At 41.7% G+C, this 24,745-nt stretch overlaps 1 protein-coding gene across 1 annotated transcript; it reads right to left on the bottom strand.

Annotated features, from left to right (window-relative positions):
- Positions 1–527: 527 nt before the first annotated feature.
- slc41a1 (solute carrier family 41 member 1) lies at positions 528–21,250 on the bottom strand. Its single transcript, XM_018758695.2, has 10 exons — positions 20,789–21,250; positions 13,211–13,318; positions 4,777–4,848; positions 4,168–4,312; positions 3,698–3,844; positions 2,933–3,080; positions 2,727–2,806; positions 2,405–2,539; positions 2,044–2,192; positions 528–1,575 (listed from the first exon to the last, which is right to left on the bottom strand). Exons 1-10 carry the CDS (start codon positions 21,236–21,238, stop codon positions 1,390–1,392), a joined length of 1,620 nt encoding a protein of 539 aa, XP_018614211.1. The 5' UTR covers positions 21,239–21,250; the 3' UTR covers positions 528–1,389.
- Positions 21,251–24,745: the final 3,495 nt, after the last annotated feature.

Genomic DNA, 24,745 nt, shown 5'->3' with positions numbered 1-24,745 from the left:
GCTCTCTTGTAGCTGTGTGGCCGCTTCCAAGCATCTTTCAGAAATTTCAGAACTTTCTGTCAGTGTAAAAATCTTCTGTAATAATAATGATCCCTAAAGCAAAAAGTCTGGTCTGTAAGTGCTGAAAGAAGCTGAAAATTCAAAAAGGCAAAAAGAAGGCCTTACCTATCAGTTTAAAACTTGAAGTGATGAAAGCACAGACTTGTCTTGAAATTCAGTGTCATTTCTTATGAGTCAATATGATGGTTCATGATTAGCTTTACGAATAGAGGGGGTCACAAGCGTTACAAGTGATTACAGTGTTCACATTATGAGAACTGCCTCGTTGTATAGTCTTCTAATATGAATAATCATCTTTATTTTATATAGTGCCTTTAAAGGCAGCTTCTCAAAGCGTTTAACAGTAAAGAAAAAAGTATATTGGTTACAAAGCAAAAAAATGTACAATAAATATCAACATTTAAAAAATTACAAAAAAAAAAAAAAAACAGAAGAAAATAAAACAAAAAGAAAAAATACCAGCAAAATAAATGACCGCAGAAGGGGGAAAAGCTATAGAACAAAGGGAGCACGTAAATATTTATAAGCAGTTTTGAACGTATGGGTTTTAAGCCTGGGTTTAAAGGTGCACAGAGCAGTTGAGATATTATGGGCTTGGTTTTGAGTGAAAATTTAAAAGGCAGGAATTTTGCATGTTTTCTGAAAAAACTGGTGATCCTTTTGCGGCTCAGCACCCCATTATTTATTCTTCACATTTAAATTAATGGTAATAAAGAGTTTGTTTTACAAGTGTTAATGTTACAAGCAACAAATTATGCTTGTTATGCAAGGGAAGCCTGTACTTTTCACCTGATCTAACCTCATACCGGGCCTCTAAGATCCTGGAGTTTACCAAACCTCCTCACAGCCCTATGGGCCGCAGCACTGAAAGCATTGTGTTCCACTTTTGTGACTTATTGAATGTCACTGTTAGATACAAGGATATTTTTAGGCAGGTTCATGTCATTACTCTCTGGTCCAGAGCTGTCACTGATTCATTTACATCACGCAAAAGCAGAAAGGGGCTGATTACACCAAATACAATGTCCACCCTCCTGTTTTCATATTCACATTCACATTAAATATTCATTCACATTTCTACCCATATAGCACTTAGTGACTGAGCAGTCTATGTTTTTTGCTGTTGTTCATAATTTCAAGTGTAAGTTGATCTGTGGTTTTACAAACGTGGCGAATGTCAGAGGCAAAGGGAGAATATCCCCATTGAAAAATAATGAGAAATTTTCTCCCACAAAAACAACCGCATATTAATATTAATTACAATAACAGCAACCCTTAATTGCTATAATAAATAAAGAGTTGATGACGGCAAGTCTTTGGGGTGGACGATTAATCGCCCACATCGGTGTCTCGGTCCCCGATCAGCCACAGGATGTGGAAGCAGAGTGCCAGGAAGCCTGTCCCCAGAAGGTCCCCAAGGGCCGTCAGGTAGGGGATAGAGAAGTTGTCTGGGTCCATGCCCCGTCCCCACATCCAGTGCACCATCCAGTCCGCCAGGTATAGCAGTATGACAACCTTCGGGCAAGGGCGGGGTTTCAGTTACAGACAGAAGACAACACTCACTCAGACAAGAATGAGTTGATCCAGGCTATCAAAACTCACAGAAAAGGTATGTTCTCTTTAAAGAGCGGTGCTTTACCGCAGGCGAGAATTTCTTTCCCACCATGGCCGAGAGCACCACATTCAAGTACTGTCAGCTTATATGGATTGCCGACAAAGCAATTCCTTAAAAAGCTTTTCATCCCTGAAGAGCAATTCTGCGCAAAAACTGTGAAACTGCAAGTAACATTTCACTGGTACTACATAAAGCTCGTGCCACTTAAGAATAAAAGTGTCAGCTAAAGGCGAGTCACCAGTAGAATGTTTACTCTTTAGAATGACAAACGCTTTGCCGCAATAGTTTTTTTTTTTTTTTGCTGAATGCAAAAGAATTTGTAACTTTTGAGCTGCTAAGGAACCAGACCACAAGGCAGGCTGACCTACCTGTAGCAGAGCTGCAGCCAGGTAGAACGCGATGAAGATGGAGGTGAGCGTGGTGTGCCCACCCTGCATGGAGTTAATGGCGTAGAGGAAGACTAGGTGACCTGGCGCCACAAGAAGGAAGAGGACCCGTGCAGAGCGGGAGTTTACACCTGACAAGGGAACAAAAATATATGGAGGATTCAAGACACAGTGATATACCACACATCGTGCATGGCATCACTGGTGATCACTTTGTTACATTGCAAAACAGCACCAGTGTTCCTGACATGAATGCAAATCACTCAAACTGACTAAAATCGGTGGAATGAATCATTGAAGAGAGCACTGAAAAAGGAGGCTGCTTTTACACAGTGGCACTCACTAGACCCAAAGAAGGTGCTGCAGGGGGTGGGGCACTTGCGCGGTGGGGGGTTGGGCTCCACCATGGGCAACGCAGTCATGTGCAGGTAGGTTGAGATACGGCTTGCTTGCACTGCCACCAGATTGCCTGCAACGCCTGGAAAACACAGCAGAGTGAGGGGAATGCCCATAGCTGTCATTCGTCCAAAGTAGTCCACACTACACTCCACATGGCTTTGACAGGCTGACTGAGAAGAAACATGAAGAAAGACACGGCGAACTGAACTGCGAAGGGTTCACTGGCGCTCATCTGAGCTTGTGCTACTGAGAAGGCGGCAGCTCACCATTAATAACAGGACTGAAGACTGCAATTCCTGCGAAGTTTGGGTTTGACACAGTTTTATCCAGGATAAGCCCTCCAACGCTGTGAACGATGACAGTAAAAGACACAATTGCCGCAGGATTAGCTCGAGAACAATGAGTTGTAAGGTTGTAAGAGTGTTAGAATGTAGGAAGCTGAGTAGAGTAGAAGCTGCCTTGTATTCTGTACCTGCTGATTGCCATGGCAATGATGACTGGCTCCCAGCCAGAGTACAGGACCTCTCTGGTGGGGGGAATACGGCGGGCAATCAGCACCCAGACTGGTGTCAGGGCCACAAAGATAGCACATACCAGTGGGTTCACGTAGTCATTATGGTCTGCCAGACAAAGAAAATACCAGGTCATAGTGTCTTGTTGTTTGAGCAAAGTACAAATGAAAAGCTAAAAAAACTGCTGAATGGTTACAGGAATTGCTTGACATGTGACCGAAGTCCTGCTGGAGCTACAAATCCAGGGGACTCAGTTTCATTAAATTTAAAATGCATTAAGTATTAGAAGTATTTTCAACCAGTAATGTAACCGAAATGGACTAGATTTCTAAAAAGTGACAGATTCTAAGCAGAATTGAATGTAAAAATCTGAAAAACCAACTTGACTGCTGCACAACATCACCTATGCAAGAGTTTTCCTTTGTTTGTTTCATATATAAAAATCTGGATGGTCTTGTTGGAGAAATTGCAGCACTTTTGTTGGTATGAATACCTTTAAGTGCACGATGAGCCCGGCTAGTAAGTACTGCAACTTACGGTACATAAAGAGCCTATAATCCACAACAGGGAGTGGATACATACCAAATAGAATTGACTTTTTAACTCAATGTGACCTCCACGTATACCAGTGAGCAGAAACCCGGAACATCCTGGAATGTCTGCCTAGCAGAAGGGGTCCCTGCATTCTCTAATGGAGAGGAAAGGACTGGGGGTTTAGCCCTTACCTAGCTGCTTGTACAGCCCTGTGCTGATGCCTGCCAACAGGGCCAGGGTAATGAGGTCACCCAGACTGGCAGCAATGGGTGTTGCAACGTTATCTGGGTTGATGCCCACCTTCCTGGAAGCGATGATAACCCCAATCATAATGAGTCCTGTCAAAAAAATGAAGGCTTTTCAGAAAAGCGATGGAGAAAAGAAGGTCTTCTCCTGATCATAAGCAATCAACTTACTAACAGCAGGGTACAGTATGTCACAGATACCAGTTATACAGCACTTCATTACAGCAAGGCAAAATGTATACATTTGTTTCAGTGCAGCTGTTGATCTGAATAATTTGTAATTCAGTCAGTAAATATAGCTAAATTACGTAGGTGTTTGGCTTAGTGTTTCCTGCCGTTGGTGAGACAGTGCTCTTGTGCCTGCCTGGAAACATCATGATGGCAACCAAGCCTTCGTGACAACCCAGTGATCTCACCAAGTAGTAGAGAGGCAATGAAGGCCGTGGAAACGCTGCTTGCACAGAGCAGCACAGCGTGGCCTAGCTTGAAGTGCCCCTCAGGGATCCAGCCGAAGATGACCGCAGCAATGGACGCAAGGAACCCCACCACAGTGGCCTGGACCTGAGAGGTTGGATTACAAGTGTCACACTCGCTACTCCTCATTACAGTAGTCTGCACCACACTGCGCCATGAGCCTGGCTCTTCTCAAGAAAATGTTAACGCTTCCTTCCGAGAAGTTTCTCAAGTTCGAACTGAAATCTTCTATGTAGAGGTACTTGAACGAGGTAAAAAAGGGAAAAACTATCCAACACACAAACACATCAGCCATTCACATGTCACTTCTATAAGCAGCTCTGTATTAATAAAGTGGTGGAATCAAACAAACAAGCAAGAAATTGATCATTTTTTTACCTGTTTAAGTAGTATATGACTTTCGAGAACAGTGTGTGCTAAATGGATAAATGTAAATATATTAAAATATAATAATATAATATGTGTATAATTATAATATATAACAGAATATGTGTAAAAAGCTTAAACTATGACAGTACCACACTGATTGAAAACTATACCTTTCTTCCTACCTGAATGAGGGCCAGATTTCCCATGACCATCTTCCCCATCTCCTTGGCTGTGTCCATCTGTCCAATGTTAGCCTGAATAATAAGAAAATAGGAGGGATGGTCACAAATACACACAAACACACACACACACACGCTGTCTGAAGCCTCTTATCCCAAGCGGGGTCAGGATGAATCAGAGCCTAACCTGGCAACATAGGGCGCAAGGCTGGAGGGGGAGGGGACAAACCCAGGACAAATGGTCACAAGTAGTTATTGCTTAATTATGCCAAAAAAATTGTTTGGGAAAATACCAGTTTAGCCACTAAATGTATTCCACACTATTTATGGAAATGAACTGCACACACATTGCTGCACTGCATAAATTCAGCTCCCAGTGAGTAGTTTATTTGTGTGTATCTATGTGCAAGTGTGTGTATGCGTGTGTGTGTCTGTGTGTGTGCGCGCGCCGTTTCTACACAAATGCAGGTCAGTTGTCTACACAAAGGAGGCTTGATCTATTGGATGCCCCCCATTTCCCCTCGCATGTCACGGCTCCACGAGCCACAGACTTTGGCATCAAATGGCCAGGACTTTCAGGCAGTTTAGCACATTTTTCATCATGTTCATCAACTGATTTAACTGCCTGAATTCATAGACAAGGGGCGCAATGAGATTGCATCTGTTTTGAACTCTGGGTTCTTTGTTGTCAAACAAACAAAATGTAAACAATACAAAAGTAAATAATGAATGTCAGACAGTATGAATAGCTAGATGTGTGTGATTTACTGTGATTAAGGTATGAGGATGAGTAATCTTTTGTAGGAAACCACAAACAGGACTTAAGCATGTTGCTTTCCGTTTATTTATTTAGCGGACACATTTCTCCAAAGCAACTTAAAATATTAAGTTAGTACTTCCAGTTATTCACCAGTTTATACAACCAGGTAGTTTTTACTGGAGTAATTCAGTACAAGCAGGCTGCTGAAGGGCAGGGATTTGAATGTGGTTCCATCAAGTGCAATGTGGCACCTCTAAAAAACATAGAACTTTATATGTCCATTTTAATAGGTACAGTTTACTCTAACTAATTTCTGTACGTGTTCTACAAAGTTGCTCTCATCATCCCGGAACTTCATATTTGCTGTCACGGCTAAGATCTTCATATTTAACTCAGTGCCTCATAAATTTCACTTTGACAAAAGGTGGTGTGCGCAGAGGTATTGCAGAGACATGGAAAAACCCCTTAAAATATACCCCAGCAACAAAGAGAAGGAAGCGCAATCACCTGTAGGCTTTCGCACAGAGCCGCTTTTTCAACATTTCTTATCAAGAAAAGAGGCTTGTCAACAGAGGAATGGAGGAAAAAAGCAAGTGAGCCGAAGGCTTGAATGAAAGCCAGAGTACACAGGCACTGCACTGGGACCTTCAGTCTGCCTCTACATATTCAGGCCCTTTATCCTCTGTTTGGGGCGGCCGGCAAAAGCCCCTCACTGCAGTGCTGCTCCTAGTTCAGCTGTATCAATGTTTAGCTCCAGCCATCCAGTGGCACCGGTCCAGACATCCTCTCAGTTACTGTGATGGAAAGACTTTCGTTGCACACAAACACCGGAACACATAGGCACACGCACACACACACACGTATTGTACTGTTTCCACTACTACATTTTTAGACATGTACACATGCTCAAGCGCACACAGACATGTGCAAGGTAGTTTATAGCCTAACATTATTAGTTGCAGGAGCTTACATAACCAGGTGCATACAGATTTTATTTCTAACACGCAGAAATTGTGCAGTTTGCTGTTAGGTAAGGGGCAATCCACAAAGGTGAGAGGGATATTTTCATATGATTTTAATACATACAATGTATGGACCCATGGATAAAAAGACACAAGAATGAACAAAACAATATCTACGATATATATGTGAAACAGAAATAATCATCGGTTAATCTTTACTCTGAAGTTTACAGGTCAGTCAGAGCCGTTTTAAGCAGACTGTCTGACATGTCAGGAAATTCTGAGCTGTCGGAGCTTGTTCATCAAACTGTCCATGAAACATATTTCCATCGCAGTGCAATCACATTTTTCATGAACGGAAAAGAAAGAGGACAGACTCCCTGATGAGCCCAGAGGATACTAAAAACCCTGAAGTGTCCACCCTTATTTCTACCTGTGTATCTCTATAGCCACTCCACTTTTATAGCTTCTCTCTGCTGTTGGGATTTTAAGAAAAACATGCCTGTGTGTTACTTGCAGTGTGTGTCTCAGACATAAATGGAGCAAGTCACACACAAGATATTGCATATTAAAGCTGAAAGACTAACAAAAAAGAGTTTAATAATAACATCCAGGTAGAACAAAGTTAGGCGATAATACTTTTTCCTACTGCCGACTATGTTCAGTAAATTGATTCTCTTTTTTTTGACGTACTTGCTTTTGCATTCGGATCACTCTGAGCTGCATACTGCGAGAGAAGTACATTTGTAGTGTTGTAACAGAGGTTGCTGGCAGCAGGATAAAGGAATAGATAGGAAGGAGAGGCAGTTTCGGGGGGCACGGCTGTGGAGAGGAGGGGTTGGATAGTGTTGTGTGGCTGCCAATGGTCTGTTTGTTCCTAGCGGACTTTGAGGTGACCCTGACTTGGTTGTCGCGCCTGCTCACTAGTGCCTCCAGCACCTAGGGAGCCCGCGGTTAAGGGTAAACACAAGACTCTGAGGATCTGAAAGGTGCTGGCTAGCATGCCCTACGATAAGAGTGAGCCAAAACAGGGGAGATAAGAGGCCGGGGGCATCGCAGAAAGCAAAAATATGAGAGAATCAAACAACACGGCCCTGACCACCACCGATAATCCCATTCAGCCCCCCCAGGGAGCGGTCTGCTCTGCTTTACTCCCCGGAGTTGGACTGTTGTGGCCTTAGGTGGCTTTGGGAACCTTTGAAGCAGCACACTGCTTGAGCGATAAGGAGCTGGAGGCCCCCTGAGATCAACTGTACGAATCAATTATGCAACATCAGCCACACAACAGCCCACGCTTGGGACCTCCATTTGGTTTAGAAAATTTAATGCTGGCCTCAAAAAAGTCTTAGCTGCTCAACGACCACTGTATTGTTAGCAGTGCAGTGTGAGCTCTGCACTAGTGGCAGTACATATTTAAAACAATGCCGCGTTGATAGCTATCATTCCGAAAGGCTGTCTCCAAAATGTAGCAAGACATCTAAATAAGTCTGTTGTCTATTGCTGGCAACTTGTGACAAGCTGTGACAATCCAACTCAGAAAGAACATCTCGCCAGCTAAATATGATTACAGTAATACCTCGCCCTACATTGTTAATTAGTTTCAAAGGGCGCGACTTAAGTCGAAAAACGACGGAAAACAAAATAAACCCTAAAAAACCGATTTAGACCGCCTATAAACCCCTAATAAGCATTCCCCTTAAGTGTATACACTTCAATTAATGCTAAAGTAAAGAAAAAACAAACAAAAAAAAAATCCAAAAAATGGCAGGTAAATAAGACAATTATTTTTTTTATTTTTAAGCTGTTAATTGATTTTATAGATTAAAATATAAAAATAATATATTGTAATGTTTATTTTTATTTGATTTTACACTTTTTAAGTGATTTTTAAGTTTTTAACAATTTTTAATATTTTCAGCTGATCGACATAAAGTCATGTCAGCCGACTGAAGACGAATTGTATTTTTCCATACATATTTAACAAAAACACAACGTAAAGTCGAAATCAACGCAACACGAAATGATGTAGGGTGAGGCATTACTGTAGTTGTTTTTTTGTTCTCGATGTCATCAAGCTTAAATGCAGAGGCAATTACAGGTAAGGTATGCTGCTTTTATGTTTGTAATATGTAGCTATTGTAAAGACTGGCCATATTAAAAGAAAATCATGCTGAAATTTTAACTTGCTTATCAAAATCATATTTATTGAAATAAGCATAAGAATTGTAAAAGGTAAGTAAAAGGTCCAGATTATTATTATTCATCCAACACTTTTTCTTTGAGGCACTTTATTTACCCATTTATTCAGCAGGGTAACTTATACTGGAATTATTTAGGGTAACTACCTTGCTCATGGGGACTACAACACAGCAAGGGAGTTGAATTTCTGTCCATCAGGTACAAAGAGGGGCCCAGCTCTAACAGCTACCCTACCATGATATTCAACAAGCTTGTATGCTTAAAAATGAAACAGTAATATTTTTTCCCACAAACCGAATTTCATGGTTTATGTTATCTAATACACAGTTCTGAAAAAAACAAACACTACAGTTTAAAACAGACTACAAACTTCAAAATTTCAAAAATATCAACGTCCTAATAAAAACATTACCTGCTTATTGTTAGTAGCTAATGTATGACTTTGAGAACTGTAATGTTGACATTATTAGGAGCCTACATTGCAACAAATCTAATCAACAGCAAGAGAATGAAACAATCTTAGCAGTCAAGGCAGGTCACTGACCACACTAATATATACATACTTCTGAATTTTATATATAACTATACATGATAGATAGATAGATAGATAGATAGATAGATAGATAGATAGATAGATAGATAGATAGATAGATAGATATTTTTTTAAGTGCTGGTTTTCGCAGTCTTTCATGCTGTTAATGTACAAAGTGTTTGCCCAAACCTTCACAGGTCAAGTGTGGCAACTGAGTCTGAAAAGCCCCCCAGCTGAAAAAATCTCAGAGGAAACAGGTGTTATCATTCCATACTTAACATACATGCATAGATCTTTTTATTTCCTTTCTGCTTAAATATTGCCATGTAATACGATTCGTACTATTGCCAACTATTTAACTATTTTCAAACAGTCAGCTTTGACTGATTAATCAACCACATCGTCGCCAGGTCAAGATCTACAGTTACAATGGATACTTATAGTACTGTAGAGTCAAATCACTGCGTTCAAAGTGAATTTAAATGCATTATTGTGCTTTCCTCAAGTTAACAGTCACTAAGATAACTCAACTAATGCATGTGTTTTACGCTGACAGTAAGTCAAATATTTTAAAATATTTTTGACACATACATTAAGACCATGTTCTCAAACAGAGGAAAAAAAAATATTTTTAAAGTTTCACATTTTCATGCCTTGCCTAGAACTGTTATACTGTGATTTGCAGCAACCATTTAAACTGTGATCTGAGTTTGATTTAATAATGCACTCAGGCACTCACAGGTGAGTGGTAAAACTATTTTAATGCGAGAGGAAAGACTGTCACAAACATCCAAATTTCCTGCCGCACTGACACAAAAACAATCCTTTCCTACACTAAAAAGATTACAGTGAAGAAGCATGTGCTCCCGTGAATTTAATTCCCCCTGAAGCTGAAACTGATTTTTAAATGAGTATCAGAGACGTGTGCTGTACCTAATCTGTAGATAATTAGTGATGGGGAAGGGGAGGACGTGGCCCTTGGGGGTTGCCAAGGGTGCAGCCGGATTGCACCGGACAGCAGATTTACAGTGGGAAAGGCCTCAGGCACGAGAAAGTGTCAAAGGAAAGCTTTCAGTTCACCTGTTGGGAGAGAGGCTAGAACAAGACACAAAAACAAACCAATGTCTTTTTTTTGTCCCTTTTTCTGTGCAACTGGAACGTTTTCCTCAGAGGAGCAGAAAGCATGTAAATTTGTTTGCTTGAGAGGACTGCTAGACAGAGGAGACTAGCAAAAAAGAGCCAAAAGAGGTCCTTCTGCAGTGGCTTAAAACACTTGCTTTGTTCACTTTCTGTGTCTGCTACAGGAGTGCAAAATCAACCAGGCCACTTCTTGAGGGTTTATACTTATTTTAAACATGCCCGCATCCAACGGGCAGACAGGGATCTGACTAATAACTTTCTTAACTTTCTTAAAAACAATCAACAGGTCAAATGAAACAAAAAAACACAAAAAGTTCACATCCAAACATTAAAAAAGAGCATTTTCTTTTGCATAGCTATAGAACTTAATTCCATACAACTGTTCCATAAAAACATATTTTGTGGTGTTCTCTGATGAGAGTTTTTATGTTGTTTTTACATGTTAATCACATTTGATTGCTGCCATAAAGCACAAACGTGAACACACAGTGCTGTGCTGTGATTTTAAAACTTTAGATTTGGTTCATACTTGACAGAGTTTTAGTGCTGGCTGGTCTGAAGATTACGGTGAAACAAATAACGTTTCCATTTGAAATGACTTGACAGACAAAGAATGTAAGAAGCTGAAAGAAGCAAAATGCAGACTCTAATGTTGTTGACAAAGAACAAGCGAATGTTTCCTTTCTGCAGATGGAATTCCACAACGTGTTACATGAAGCCTTCAAATGACAGCAGGATGTTCCCTGAGCCAGTGAATGGTGCCCTATGAATGTTTAAGGCCAGGAATCAAAAACAGACTGTTTTGCCTCCAAAGTCCAGGTCAGCTAGGCACTGTCCTCCTCACAAAACACTTCTGTTGTTGTATCACTTGGGGGTATTTCTGCCATAAAAGGCAATAAAAAGTCAATATTTTCTAAGCACTGCTGCAAAGAACAAGAGAAAATGTCTTCATCAGCTGTTGTCAAGAGATTCCCTGTGATGTACAATTTTTGGAAGTTCTAAACCACTTTGCCAGGGATAGAATTATTAATCAGCTGCTTACCAAGCAGTAACCTGGGAGTTTAACTACGCTTTTCAGACCGCAGATACTTCATACAGCAGTGAAAATAGAAATGCATAATTTATGCTTTGATCCTGTTTTTGGCTCAGTTTCTGCTAGAAAATTACTCATGGAACATTGCATTTTGGTCAGTGGCCACAACACCAACAACTTAGTCACTATCATATAATTACATTCTTCTGTATGTACAGTACATTATTGTACAACTCTAGAAGCTAAAGGGGGGCATGGTTTAGCATGGGTTTGACCGGTGCCCGCTGTGTGGCGGGTCTGGGGTGCGAGTTCTGCTTGGGGTGTTTTGCAATGGACTGGCGTCCAGTCCTGGGTGTGTCCCTTCAGCCTTGTGCCCTGTGTTAGCAGGTAAGGCTCCGGCTTGCCATGAACCCACTCGGGATAAGCAGTTGTTGATGTTGGTTGGTAGTTCTCAGTGAACAAATGTACAACTTGGTCAATTAAAATCACTTTCATGATACCAGCGATGGGGTGCGGTGGCGCAGCGGGTTTGGCTGGGGCCTGCTCTCTGGTGGGTCTGGGGTTCGAGTCCTGCTTGGGGTGCCTTCTGATGGATTAGCATCCCATCCTGGGTGTGTCCCCTCCCCCTCCAGCCTTACGCCCTGTGTTGCCGGGTTAGGCTCTGGCTTATTGTGACCCCTCTTAGGACAAGAGGTTTCAGACAGTGTGTGTGTGATACCAGATAAACCAGGGAGAATACTTTTTTTTCAGTTTTCCATTCCACTGTGAAGATTTGTGACTGCAAGGTATGAATATCATCTCTTTTATATCAGCAACACACTTTGGCAAAGACCTTTAACTCAGCACTCTGTCTCAGGATTTGTAGCATAACTTTATCTCGCCAATGGTCAACACTGAGCCTTTGTTAAATGACTGTCTTGCTTGCACCCGTCTAGAATAGTCCCTGCACCTCTCAAGGTTATCGACAAATTTCAGTGGACCACAAACACATGCCACGGAGAATCTGCATTGGGCCAAGGTGTGATTATCTTGAGGATTACATAAAGAACATGACAGCCTATCCTCTTTCGGATGGGATTTGCAACACACTTGGTTGAGGCCACCCAAGCAGACGCAGGCACCACAACAGAACCAAAAATAACTTCAGTGTTATATACAGAACTCATCATGAATAGCTTAATACAAGACTGCTGAAAATACTACAGTGAAGACAAGTAGGAAAAAGATGAGGAAGGTTTCACCAACATCTGGTAAATCACTCCATCAAACAAGAATGTAAACTTTCCTATGTACTGGTGCAGTGATCCAGTACAGATGTATTTCAGTAATACATTAAAAATAAATATCAATGTCTTGAATTGATTTCTCTTTTTAAGCTATTTTGTTAATTTTGTCCAAGTACTGATTGGCATTATATGTTGTTGTTCTTGACATGACTTAATAAAATGCAGCTTTTATATATTTTGTTATGTTGGTCCAGCAAGTCACTCTAGATTTAAAAAAGCATTAATACATAAATAAATTATGTAAGTGACATGTTACTTAATCTTATAAGAAATTAAAAATCACCTTTTTAAAAAAGTAAAAGTAATTTTTCTTTATAAAAATGATCAGAAGAAAAATTAATGAACATTTGAACATCTACAGATATAAAACAAGCAATTACAGTACGTCAGTGAGTTAACATCTTATTACCCAGACTGCGTGCCAATACTACTACTGACCTCAGTGTGCTCACCCCGCTGGCTTTGTGGTGAGGACAACCGTGCAGACAGGAGGGGGAGGGGGATGGGGGGCAGAGGGTCACTCACCGCAGTGGACAGCCGAGAGGCCAGGGTCATCTCCAGGTTCCCCTTCAAACCCAGTAGAGCGGGCACCAGGATAAAGACCTCCGTCACCTCCGTGAACACGGTCCAGTGCTGTTGACACAAAACCAGAGATTAACAAGCATACTCCACGGACGTGAGCCCAGTGCATGCGGAAGCTGGCCCGCATGCCAGAAACCAGCAAGCTTCTCTGGGCAGAACGGACGCTGTGCCGTACTCCTAATGAGCGAGAATGCTGACAGTCATTAATGCTTTACAGGCTTACATCACAGCATCAAAGATGCCAAAACATGAGCTAATTTGCATTTTCACCAGTTATTCATGTGTGATGGACCAGAATGATTGATGCACATAGCTGTGCAGTGCATACAGTATATTAAGTGTCTATATCTGTTGCCAAGGCTTTAAGCTAACAGAAGTAGTTTAAACGATTTTAGTACTTCACACTTGTTCTGTTGTGACTACCCACGGCTGGATTACTTTTCTGTCACATTTTAAAAAATATGTACATTTAAATAACGATTTTACACATTTAACAATTACTTCCATCTGTGTTCTGGAAAATCTGAGTCTTTATGTTCTTAAATTTCTAATACTTGAATTTGTCTGTTTGCAATGCAAGGTTGTCCAAAGCTAAGCAAACTAAACGTATCAGGATAAAATAAAAAGTTAATTTGTATTTGCAATGGCATTACATTCAAATTCCACCATTGTCAGATTATTGATTCATATATGCCAGGACGAAATCTTTGTTCACTGGATGCGGGTTACCTTAAAGTACCCATGATCAAGAAGACCTCAGTAGGAGGTTGCGCCTTTAGCTATAGAACACCTAAACTGTGGAACAGTCTACCAGTTACTGTCAGAAATGCCCTGTCTGTTTCTGTCTTCAAATCCAGACTGAAGAATTACATGTTTACTCAGGAACATCACCACAAAATTGAATTCCGCTTGGCTGTGTTTTCAGTTCTTCTCCCACTGCTCTGTCAATACATATAAACTTATTTCTTTGCGTTATAAGTTATTATTTCTTCCTTTTGAGCATTGCCTCCCTACAATAAGAGCTGAGGACTCCAGCCGGCCGTTATACAAGCACCCCATGCCGACTGAAGATGATGACCAACCGCCATGATGGACGAGGCGTACCTTGCCGAACTGGGAAATCAAGCTACCATACAGCAACAATCCCTTTGTTACCTGTAATCTGATTTAGAAGTTTTATTTTTTTTCTAGAATGTCCAGGAGGGGGGGCAGCAACTGGCACTTGGACCCCCAGAGGTTTTTTCTCCCTTGACTTTCATTTGGGACTTTTTGCTCCTTTCCTCAGCGGCCAGTAGACATGCTTATAACTTTATAAAAGTATTGACAATGTATTATGCTAGTTCTGTAGTTTATTTGTTTCCTTGTCTGATGTATTTGTTTCTTTGCTCTATGCCTGTATTCAAGCGCTCTGTGTCACTGCATGAGAAGAGCACTCTATAAAAAATAAATTGAATTAAATGTAATAGTAAGCGTCTCAAACCAACAACCTTCAGGTTCCAAGTTTATCTCCTCAAGAATGACACCAACATATCTCCGTACACACTGGTAATATCATCCTTCTTTGCTCATACTGTCTGCTTAATACTGCAGTCTGCTGGATCTCAAGCGATACCTGTTAAAGAAAGAAAACTCACAGCATCTAAACCAACGGAAGAGAGGACCAGCATTCTTCAGGTCAGGACATTTTAATGGCAAAAAATAGCATGGATATGTTGCTTCCACCCATAAAGGCAGCTTATCGAGCGCTTGTCGTTTCTCTACAAGATCATGTTATGAAAGCAGCCCAGGCCCATCTGTGCAGCTGTGAGGCATGCTGGGGGAAGGACCTCAACTGTACGTGGAAAAGCCGTGCTGTTCCACAGCCAGTTCACAACAACATGAGCGAGACGCGGTACGATCAGCCAGAACCAGAGCTCATAGGCGTGGTATCACTGTGTGATCAAGGCATCAGAAAGGTCTTTTCTCATCTGCAAACAAGGGGCATACGACAAGGTCCAGAGAATTTCTTCAGGTCTACAGCTGGCAAGAGACACCTTCATCTGAGCTGGATGAAGAGTGCTGATCTAATGCTGCGTTCTCCAAAAGGATCAATACTGAGAAAAAGTGCTTATCTTTTAACCCAGCTCTGCGGACACTTTCCGTGCTGATGCCAGGAAACTAAATCAATTTAGCGGGCCTATCCAAGTGCAGAGGAACAAGAAGAACAGCGCAGGGCTATTTTAAAGGCCAGAGATGTTGGACACACTTTCAAGGTATTAAATAACATTTCGAAATGAGCAGATATATCCGCTGCTTTAAAAAAACTACAAGAGCTGAAAAAAGAGGGGTACTGGAGCACGGCTTTCACATGAAAGTGCCAAAATGAATGCATTTTTACCAAGGTTTTCTCTCGCTCTCTTTTTTTTTTTTTTGGCAGGAAACATGTCTTTCTAAAGCTAGCCCACTGGCTCCCAGCCACCGTGCTTTAGCTTCCTGGGCCAGAGCCCCCCGGAGAGACATACGACGTCGTCTCCATGGAACGGTGGCCCATTGCCAAGGACTCCGCACGCCTCCGTTCCGGGAGCCCCGGAGGCTGCAGTGAAGGCACGCACACCCGAGGGCTAGGGTTGCCTGGGTTGTGTAATGCCATCGGCCCATCAAGACAGCTGTGTTCCTCACAGCAAACCCCAAACATATATGGTCACAGCAGGACCTTGGGACCCCGCACGTCATGTGCAGCTCTGCAGGGCACTCAGCGTGACTCTGGACAAGAGCTCGCAAGCCTTTGAGTGGATGCAGCAAAAGGGACCATAAACCCATCATCAGCAAACTGTGTCAGACCCCTGAGCTGTTCAAATGAGTATTTCAAACTTCACTCTCAACTACTGTAGGGGTTATTATTAGATTGCTCCCCAAGCCTAAAGTTACATGACAATATCAAACAGTATCTACAGCCCTTAAACAAAACACAAAAAACTAATATTAGAATAAAGACTTGCATTTGATGTGACACAAGTTTTTCCCTTTACAATTTAACTCTAGTCTGTAACACAAAAGGGTCAAAACTGACTTCGGGATTTGATCTCAGCTTGCCATTGGAAGTTGATATGAAAATGCATTAAAAAATCTGCAAAAGGAAACCCAGCTCTGCTAAATGACATCTTTAGGACTGCGCATTAAAGACTCGAAATGTAACACACCCAAAATTATTACTATGCATATTTAATGTATGTCATTTTTCTCACTGTAAAAAGTTTTTGTTTGTTTTAGCTGGGCCCAGCCTCTTGTTCTGGATATACCATGCTATGATGGGGTACTTGTTTAGAAACACTCAACTAACAGGTTTACCCGTATACCTGGAATCCTCACTCCCTGCCCTCTGAAATGTGGAACATTTAACATGTTACGATGCTCCGCCTATGAGACCTGAAATGTCAACATGTCAGCTGAGACAGAGCTAAATCTCGACCTTAAAAACCTAAATATTTTAACTTACTCTAGATAACAATTCACCGCCTCCATCTTCAATGTCCACAAAGATCTAGGTTTTGCCAGGCTGATACATCATTCCCTCCATGCTTTGTGACCAGGAGATCACCTGAAAAGCCCTGACAAAAAAGGTTGTTTTGCAATTAAATCCCAAACCCAAAATGAACAATGACGGCAAGGGTTTCCATTTCACAGATCTGCCATTCGCAAATCATTCAAAATAATACAAAAATCATTACAATTTTGGCCCAAGTGGTGAACAGGGGCTCTTCCTCTGTGCTTCCCTTCCATCCACAGTGAAAAGTTGTGCACTACAGTTCCTCTGATCACAACACTGACTGTGTGATCGCTCTTGAACATGAGCACCTGCTGAACCTGGTACAAAACGTTGAGCGATCTTGTTTGCTCAGCTTCATAATTAGGTTCTGAGCATAGACGTCAGCAGCGCTGCTCCCACACTGGGCAATTAGCATGTGATTTTGGCTTGGAACGTTAACCCCTCCACTCCAGGCCACCGTTACCACCAGCCATCCATGATGGACACACAACAGCCAATGACATTGAGACCTACTGTAACCACCAACACAGTCCTTTTCTGTCCCTTGTTTCTGTGGGTTTTACCAGCTTGGAAGAGGAAGTCACCTTAACCCATATAACTTAAAGCAGGTAGCGGAGTGGTTAGAGCTGTGGCCTTTGGACTCAAAGGACCCAGGTTTGAACCACACCTCCTGCTGTAATATACCCTGAGCAAGGTGCTTATCCTGATCTGCTCAAGTTTTAGCTGCACACCTGTATAAAAGGGTAAACAGCTGTAAGTAACTTCATAAAAAAGTGTGTAGAAAATTAACAAATGTAAAACTCACAAATAAACAATAACATTTCCTGAAACACCGTTCAACTCAAAACAGTAAACAGAAGTAAAACACTAAAAAAACCACTAAAAAGCTGAGGTTTAAGCATTGAAGTTCACAATTGATGTTAGTGCAGTTTTCAGTCTTAACCTGTTTTATTTACACTGTAGTCTTATACCTGCACACTACAAACACAAACTAAACAAAGTGGCACTAGTGTAACCAGTGTTTACTCTTAAATTTCAGTGCTTCTCAGCAACCAGACACCTCCATCTCTCTGTACAGAGGCCTGACCTTAAAGAATATATGACCTGTGGCACTTTTGTTTTTAGACACAAATGTACACAGGTCGGCTACCCCAGGTGAATGAGAAACTCAAAACGCAAAACATTTAGTACAATACCTGCAATATCTGCTATACAACATACAGTATATTCCACACAGTTCTCTGCCGGTAAAATGTCTTGATTTTTATAATGCTATCCGTTACTGCAAATACTGATCTTAAATTTTAAAGTACGTAAATCTAATGAAAATGCAGGGAGGAAGAATTCAGCATTGTAAACAATGTGACGTCTTGATACTGAAATCCCTGTGATGTAATATCAGAAATTTTTAACCTAGCTTTGACTGGCACCACAAATTGTGACGAAGGTTCAGATGCCATTGAATTTGGGATGACTTAAGCTACAATCACTAACATTGCATTGAGTGAAGCATAACAGGATTGAGGTTTTAAATGTGGAAGCACATACAGCTATACGAAGACTGCATCTAACCTGTGTTACAAGTAGCTTTGTAGTTCAGTAATATAGAAAGTTTATTTGTCTGAACTTCCAGTCCCAAGCAACTAACATGTTTGCTACAGCCCTAATATCCTGTTTTTAAAATCATATACATAGACACACCTTAGCTGTGTGTTTGTGGGTAAGCTTTTACATTCTTCTATTCCAAAATTTCTGTGTAAGAAAACTTACATTGCAGTAGTGTGACAGTTACGACATAAATGTTTGTCAACAGTAAGAGCATAAAATGATCAACATCAGTTATCTCACGTTTCCCCTTGAAACAGTAAAACTACAGATAAGAGATTTAAAAAAAAAAAATCAATTATCAAGCTTCAAATTACCTAAAAATTGATAACAGTACATGTTTTCCTTTGTGTACACCATATGATGCCCTTGCTGCCCTTAGAATGTGGCATTATTTGAACACACTGTGTGTAAAAGTGACTGCAAACAAAGCCACAGCTGTGGTGTGTAAAATATGACCAGCAGAGCACCTGCTCTTCATAAAACACTGGAGTAAACAAACACAGGGCAGAGGTGGAAAATGATGGAAAAAGGACAGAACATAAGAAAGGATGCAGATGAGAGAAGATGGAATCAACTATGACATTTCAAAATAAAAAAGTGCTTTGTGCAGATGTGCTTATGAAAATGAACTAGATTAAAGGAAATTTCAGTAAAAATAGCACACTGTGATTTATGCAGCAAAATGCAAACAAAACTGTTCTAAAGCAAAAGCCTAAAATCACTATAGTTCACTATTTTAAACACTTGAACCTGTAGGTCTGCAAAAATATCAGTTAGTGAAACAAAATGCAACTGGTATATTGTACCATATTTTAAAAAAAACTGTGCTGCAATTAACTTAAAGATATGAAAGACCTAAGTACAATGTCCACTGAACACGTGCACTGCCCTACTTTTGAAAAGCAAATCTGAATATCAAAGACAGGTTTCTAGCAATCAAAGGCTTTAATGACACGGTCAGCAATTCTTCAGGTATGTTGACCTTATGTTACAAGTCCTGTTGGTAACTCGAACATGGCAGTTAACTGACCGACTGGAACATGGTGGTCTTAATTAGTTGCTTGAACACAGCAACTGTTATAGATAAAAAATATGATAGCTTCATTTCAACTGCTTAAACATTAGTTACCTTGTGAAAAACATACAACGAATCCTCAATCATGAATGTTACGGTTACAGGCTGCAGATTTGTGCTCTTCATGGCCTGTGTTACCAAATGAAACAAACATGTCATTCCTAGACGACATTAAGAAGTCTTTCAGTAGGCCAGTGATCATTTCCGCATGTACAGTATGGCATGTTCCCATTTCTAAAACCCAGAGAGACTCATGAGTCTTTTTTCCCTTTGCAAGTCATCATCTCTTCCATCTTGAGTACATACACAATGGCATAAGGGTAGTAAATGAAATATATTAGAAATGATCACAGAATGACACTTGATAGTTACCAATGCCTACGACTACCCATGGAACCAGCTCCAAACTGCTTCTGAACATCAGAACATCTTGAGTTATAAAGACGACTGAAGTAGTTGAAGGCAGTTCAAACATAACCGCTTTTCTGTGTTGACTGTCCATATCAACAGAGAGCGACATTAATTTCTGTTTATAATCTGCCAGTAGTTCATTATATTCATACAAGAACCCAAAGCTGTTTTGGCTAATTCTCTAGGTATGGCTATTCCTTTAACAATGATATGGTATAAATTCAGGGATTTTGTGTAATCAAAAAGTGAAGATCGGGTGAAGTCATGCCTTGGCTCAACAAATGTAGAATCAGACTGTCAATTAAATACTATAAGTGAAATGTACAGGTACATTGGCAGGGAAAATATGTGCAGTTCATATCACCGCAGGGCCTTGTCACCATTTCCATTGTGTAATTAGGTATAACTTAATTTACAGATATTATTTCATTAACTGATTACAATTTAAGCATTTACACCATGAAGATGTTCTGGTGTACAAAACTGCAGTAATAATTTTTGTGAAAACTTAAAATGCACTCCATCATTCTACACAAGGAGTAATCTCCCCATGCACATTCTTTGATGACTCTAAAATGACTAGATGAGTCTTTCATGAGCCAACTGGTTCCAGTAAAAAACAGGAGAACTCTGGGGTATGATATTGTTATTCATCTGACCCCTTTGTTCAGGGGAACTTTCAATGCACTCAGAAACCACTGATCTATGTATACAGCAGGATTTTCTTACTTGCATCAGTTCAGGGTTTGCAGGAGGGGGGTATTTGAACCAACAACCTTTGGAGCACAGTGCAACAGTCCTAACCACAGATGTGACTTGCACTGCAACTGTAGTGTGTGTGTGTGTGTGTGTGTGGTGCACAGCTGCTCTTCTGTGAAGCCTGAAGGTCTCTCTCTCTCACCTGCACGATGTCCAGAACCATGCCTGCAGCCACTGTTCCAAACCCCGCCAGCAGGAATGGAATGACGACCTGCAGTCCGATGGAGAAGGAGGTCTCCTTCAGCGGAGCTGGCGGCTCCGGGCTTTGGTCCGTACTCGTGTCGTCGCTCTCATTGCTTTGGCTCGCGTTCTCCAGGAGCGCGTCCTCCTCGCGCTGCCCCTTGGCGTTGACCCGACAGTCCACCACCACCGTCTCGCCCTCGGGCTCCGATCGCTCCGAGAAGGCGCTCACCTCGGTGAGCTCGTAGCCCTCGGCCTGGCGCAGCTCCTCCACACCCTCCTTCTGGATCATGATGGGATGCACGGAGCCGTTCGAGTGGTGGTACGCCGGCGGCGCCCCCTCCTTCTTCGCGTCTACGGCGCCGGTAGACATTTCACTCAGCTTGTCCTGCTCTTTCGACCAAAGAACCATGCGGAGGCTTTTGAAACACGCACGCAGACCTTGAAAAAACGAAAGGGAGCCGGTACGCTTAGGAGAAGTGAACTTGCGAGTCTCGGCTCACTTTTTCACTAGTTCCTTCCTTGCTTGCGCTGCTGCGGCGGCGAATTTATTTTATCCCATTAAAACATGATTAGTCACGAATCCCCGCACCGGCGGCTGCAGCTCGAGGCGCGTCGCTCAGCGAGCCCCGCAGCGTGACATCTAGTCGCGTCCCGCGGACGACTGCAGGTGTCCCTCCGCTCCGCGCGTCTCTGCAGGGTTGCGCCCGAAGCTCGTCTTCTCCATCCACGGCAACAAGTGCTCAGCGCAAAAATGCATCCGTTCCCAGCGCGCTGGCTGCTCTCTCGCAATCAGCCGGCTCTCTCTTGTATATAGACGTATGGTATGGTTGTATACTAGGACGTCTTAGTTCTAAGGCATAACAGTAATCGAACTGCACTGAAATCTTGTCCAATTCCTTAAATCTCAGCAGGAACTGGTGGAAGGCGCTGCGGTCGCCGAGATCCAGGGCTGAAGAGCAGCAGCTCCCCTCGCCTCGTGAACGACTCCAGAGGTCCTGGCAGCGAATGCGACGCGACTCCGCGGACTGTCCCTCACACACTGACTCTCACACACTCTGTGTTCCAGACTCTTTTCATTCAAACTCTGAGAGTCTCTGTCCCCGACTCTTCTCTTCTCCCCCGATTCTGCTTCTCGGATCCCGCCGGTCTCCAAGCACTGACTGCAAAGGTCTCACCTTTCACCACGTGGCATTTTGAAATATATTTAAAGATCTGCGTAGCCCTGGATAGAGTTACAGCCTGGGAACTGCGGGCTTGTTGTTAAAAGTGCGTGGCCTTAACTCCCTACGAAGAAAAAAATAAAAAAGAAAAGAAAGAATGGCAGTAGGTTCGAGCATATGCCAGATATCTGAATAGTAGGCCTGAGCATATATCAAAACTTATATTAGTAACTTAATATGCTATATGAATGAGTTACTTCATATTAGTAACTTTAACATTGTTTCCGAGAATATATGGCGTGGGGAATGTAGACAGATTGAAGGCATCAGTTATAAGAACAAGATATAAGATCCAATAGGACAGTTTTTGTTTAATACTAGCACGAAACCTTATGAAGCACATTCTGAAAGACTAACTTAAAGTAACATGTGATGTGTAGGCTGACAATTTTTATATTTGTTTTCTAAAGATTAAAAAAAAATTAGGTAATTCCAGCTCCTGTGTCATTGATGCAATAATTTTAAAAAGTTAACGAATGAGCAAAAAACGATGGCACAAAATAAACAACCGATGTTGTATTAAATGGAATAAGCACAGGTTATTGTTTTGGCAACCAGGAGCATTTAACCTGAGAATTTCAAGAAGATATTAGACAAACAGATCTTCAGTGAAATGCATATTCATATGGAGTGGGTGTAACTGTAAGGAAAAATCGGAAACAATATATTTCAAGAATAAATTGAATTTTTTTCTGGGTGTAAAAAATAATTACTCATTTGAACAGTGGCATATGAACATGCCATTTCCTCTAATGTCCAAAAAGCCCTTCAACAAGTCGTTCGATCTTGTTAGAAAAACATCGACAGGTGGACGTCAAAACCCGTCAAATTACAGCAAAACCCACCCGCTCCATATTTCCAACCTTCAGAAGTCCTTGCAAATCATCCAGACCAAGGTTGACATTAAGATCAGCATATGAAATAAATAAAAAGGTAGTGATGCTGTCGTCCTACTATAATCGCATTACTGACGTCCATATGTTGGCAGCTTTTTTTTTTTCATGTAACATTTTCAGCGTCCAAATCACTGAAACAATATGAAGACTTGAAGAGAAGGAAATAAGCCCGGGAGAGAAAAATAAAAGCGCACTGAGTGAGTGCCATCAGAGGGGGGCTTCGGTGCCATCAGATGAGTTTCAGCGCACAATGACAAACTCACACTGTGTCACTCACTCACTGTACCTTTTCTTTTGCTTGATCGCCGAGGTTCTCCGACAAACGTGCGCTCCAGCGAGATCATCTTCACCACCACCGAACTGTCATTACCATCCCGACTCGCGGGCCGCTCGAGACAGCCTCGGTCCTCATGCCTTAAGTAGGATATCGGCAGGGCCCTGGATTAATAAGTAACCCCCCGGGTAAGCCTATGTGTCCGGTCCCGTTACATTGTCCCGTTTAGCGCACCGGCGGAGCTGCGCGCCCACGTTAATTGGCTGACAGGAAGTGAGCGACTGGGCGGGCGGAGTGACGACAGCGGCACGGCGGAGCGGGACCCGCCAGCAGATCCGGCGCCTTTCCGTGGAATGTGCGCGGTGGTCGCGGTGGAGCCCGCTATTCTAAAGTCGCTATGCACGGTGACGGTACCATTTTTAATGAGAAACACTAAATGCTTCCCAGAACGTCTTAGAATGTACCAGCCAGTGTGTGTGTACTGACATGAAGGCGGGGTTCCATGGAACTCATTCGCAAATCTACCGCAACGCTGATTGAAATAATTAGGATCTCAAACCGTTTCTATATAGTTAACCGTTACTCAGATGAATTCAAGTGTTCAGATCATTTCATGTACGCGTTTTCCCACATTTGTGCAGCTGAATGATTTTAATGTATCACTTCATGTAAGAAAAAAAAAAAAAAAAATGCATTGAAGTGAACGTTACTAGTCCCATGGCTGAGCCAGGATCTTTGGATTGCTTCCAAATTAGTTTGATGTGACCCAAAGAAACAGTGGAAAATACTGAATATGGAGAGACAGCTGGTTGCCTTCTGTACTGATTAACCCAGAAACTAGCCACTTTTCCTGGGAGCGTGCCTGGTCATAAGCCCGCTTGGACTCTCCCCTGCCTGCACTTCCAGTGGAAAATAAGATAGAGTAAGGTGAAGCATTGAAGGTGCTTCATTTTGAAATGAACTCTGAAAAGCACATTAAAATTAGAGCGAAGGTAGAGATGAAGAAATTGTACTAAATCCCCACTCAATGTTTGCACACTTGAAATTATTTTCAGTCCGCATAGATCTGAGAACTAACCCTTGGATATTGCACATTTGCAAAAGAATAATATATTTCAGCATTTCAGTAAGGTGACTCTTTACACATGACCAGATATTCAGAAACGAGTAGAAGAAAATAAAAATTTAAATACACCTGTATGTTGAGCAGGGTGCATGTTTTTTTTTTTTTTTTTTTGCTTTTTTCCTTTTGTTATGATGCACATGGTCAGGTCACTACATGTAATTTCAGTGAATGTTTGCATTCTTCACTTAAAATCACCAGAACCAGCCCACATGCTTGTATAAACTGACAAATCAGCATATAGGCTCAAACAAAAACTGACAATTTTTTCTTCTAAAGGACTGGTAATTAAAGTGTCCTTAGTTTCAAACTGCTCCTTACATGCTCACACCCAGTAATTTGCTCTGGACGGTGGAATTTCAGTTCCCTGTTCTCTGAAGAATCAACTAGCCACATGTCTCAT

The sequence above is a fragment of the Scleropages formosus genome, chromosome 2, assembly GCF_900964775.1.
Source record: "Scleropages formosus chromosome 2, fSclFor1.1, whole genome shotgun sequence".
NCBI lineage: Eukaryota > Metazoa > Chordata > Actinopteri > Osteoglossiformes > Osteoglossidae > Scleropages > Scleropages formosus.
Note: the sequence above shows the minus strand (reverse complement) of the source record. Positions and strands in the feature narration are given on the sequence as shown.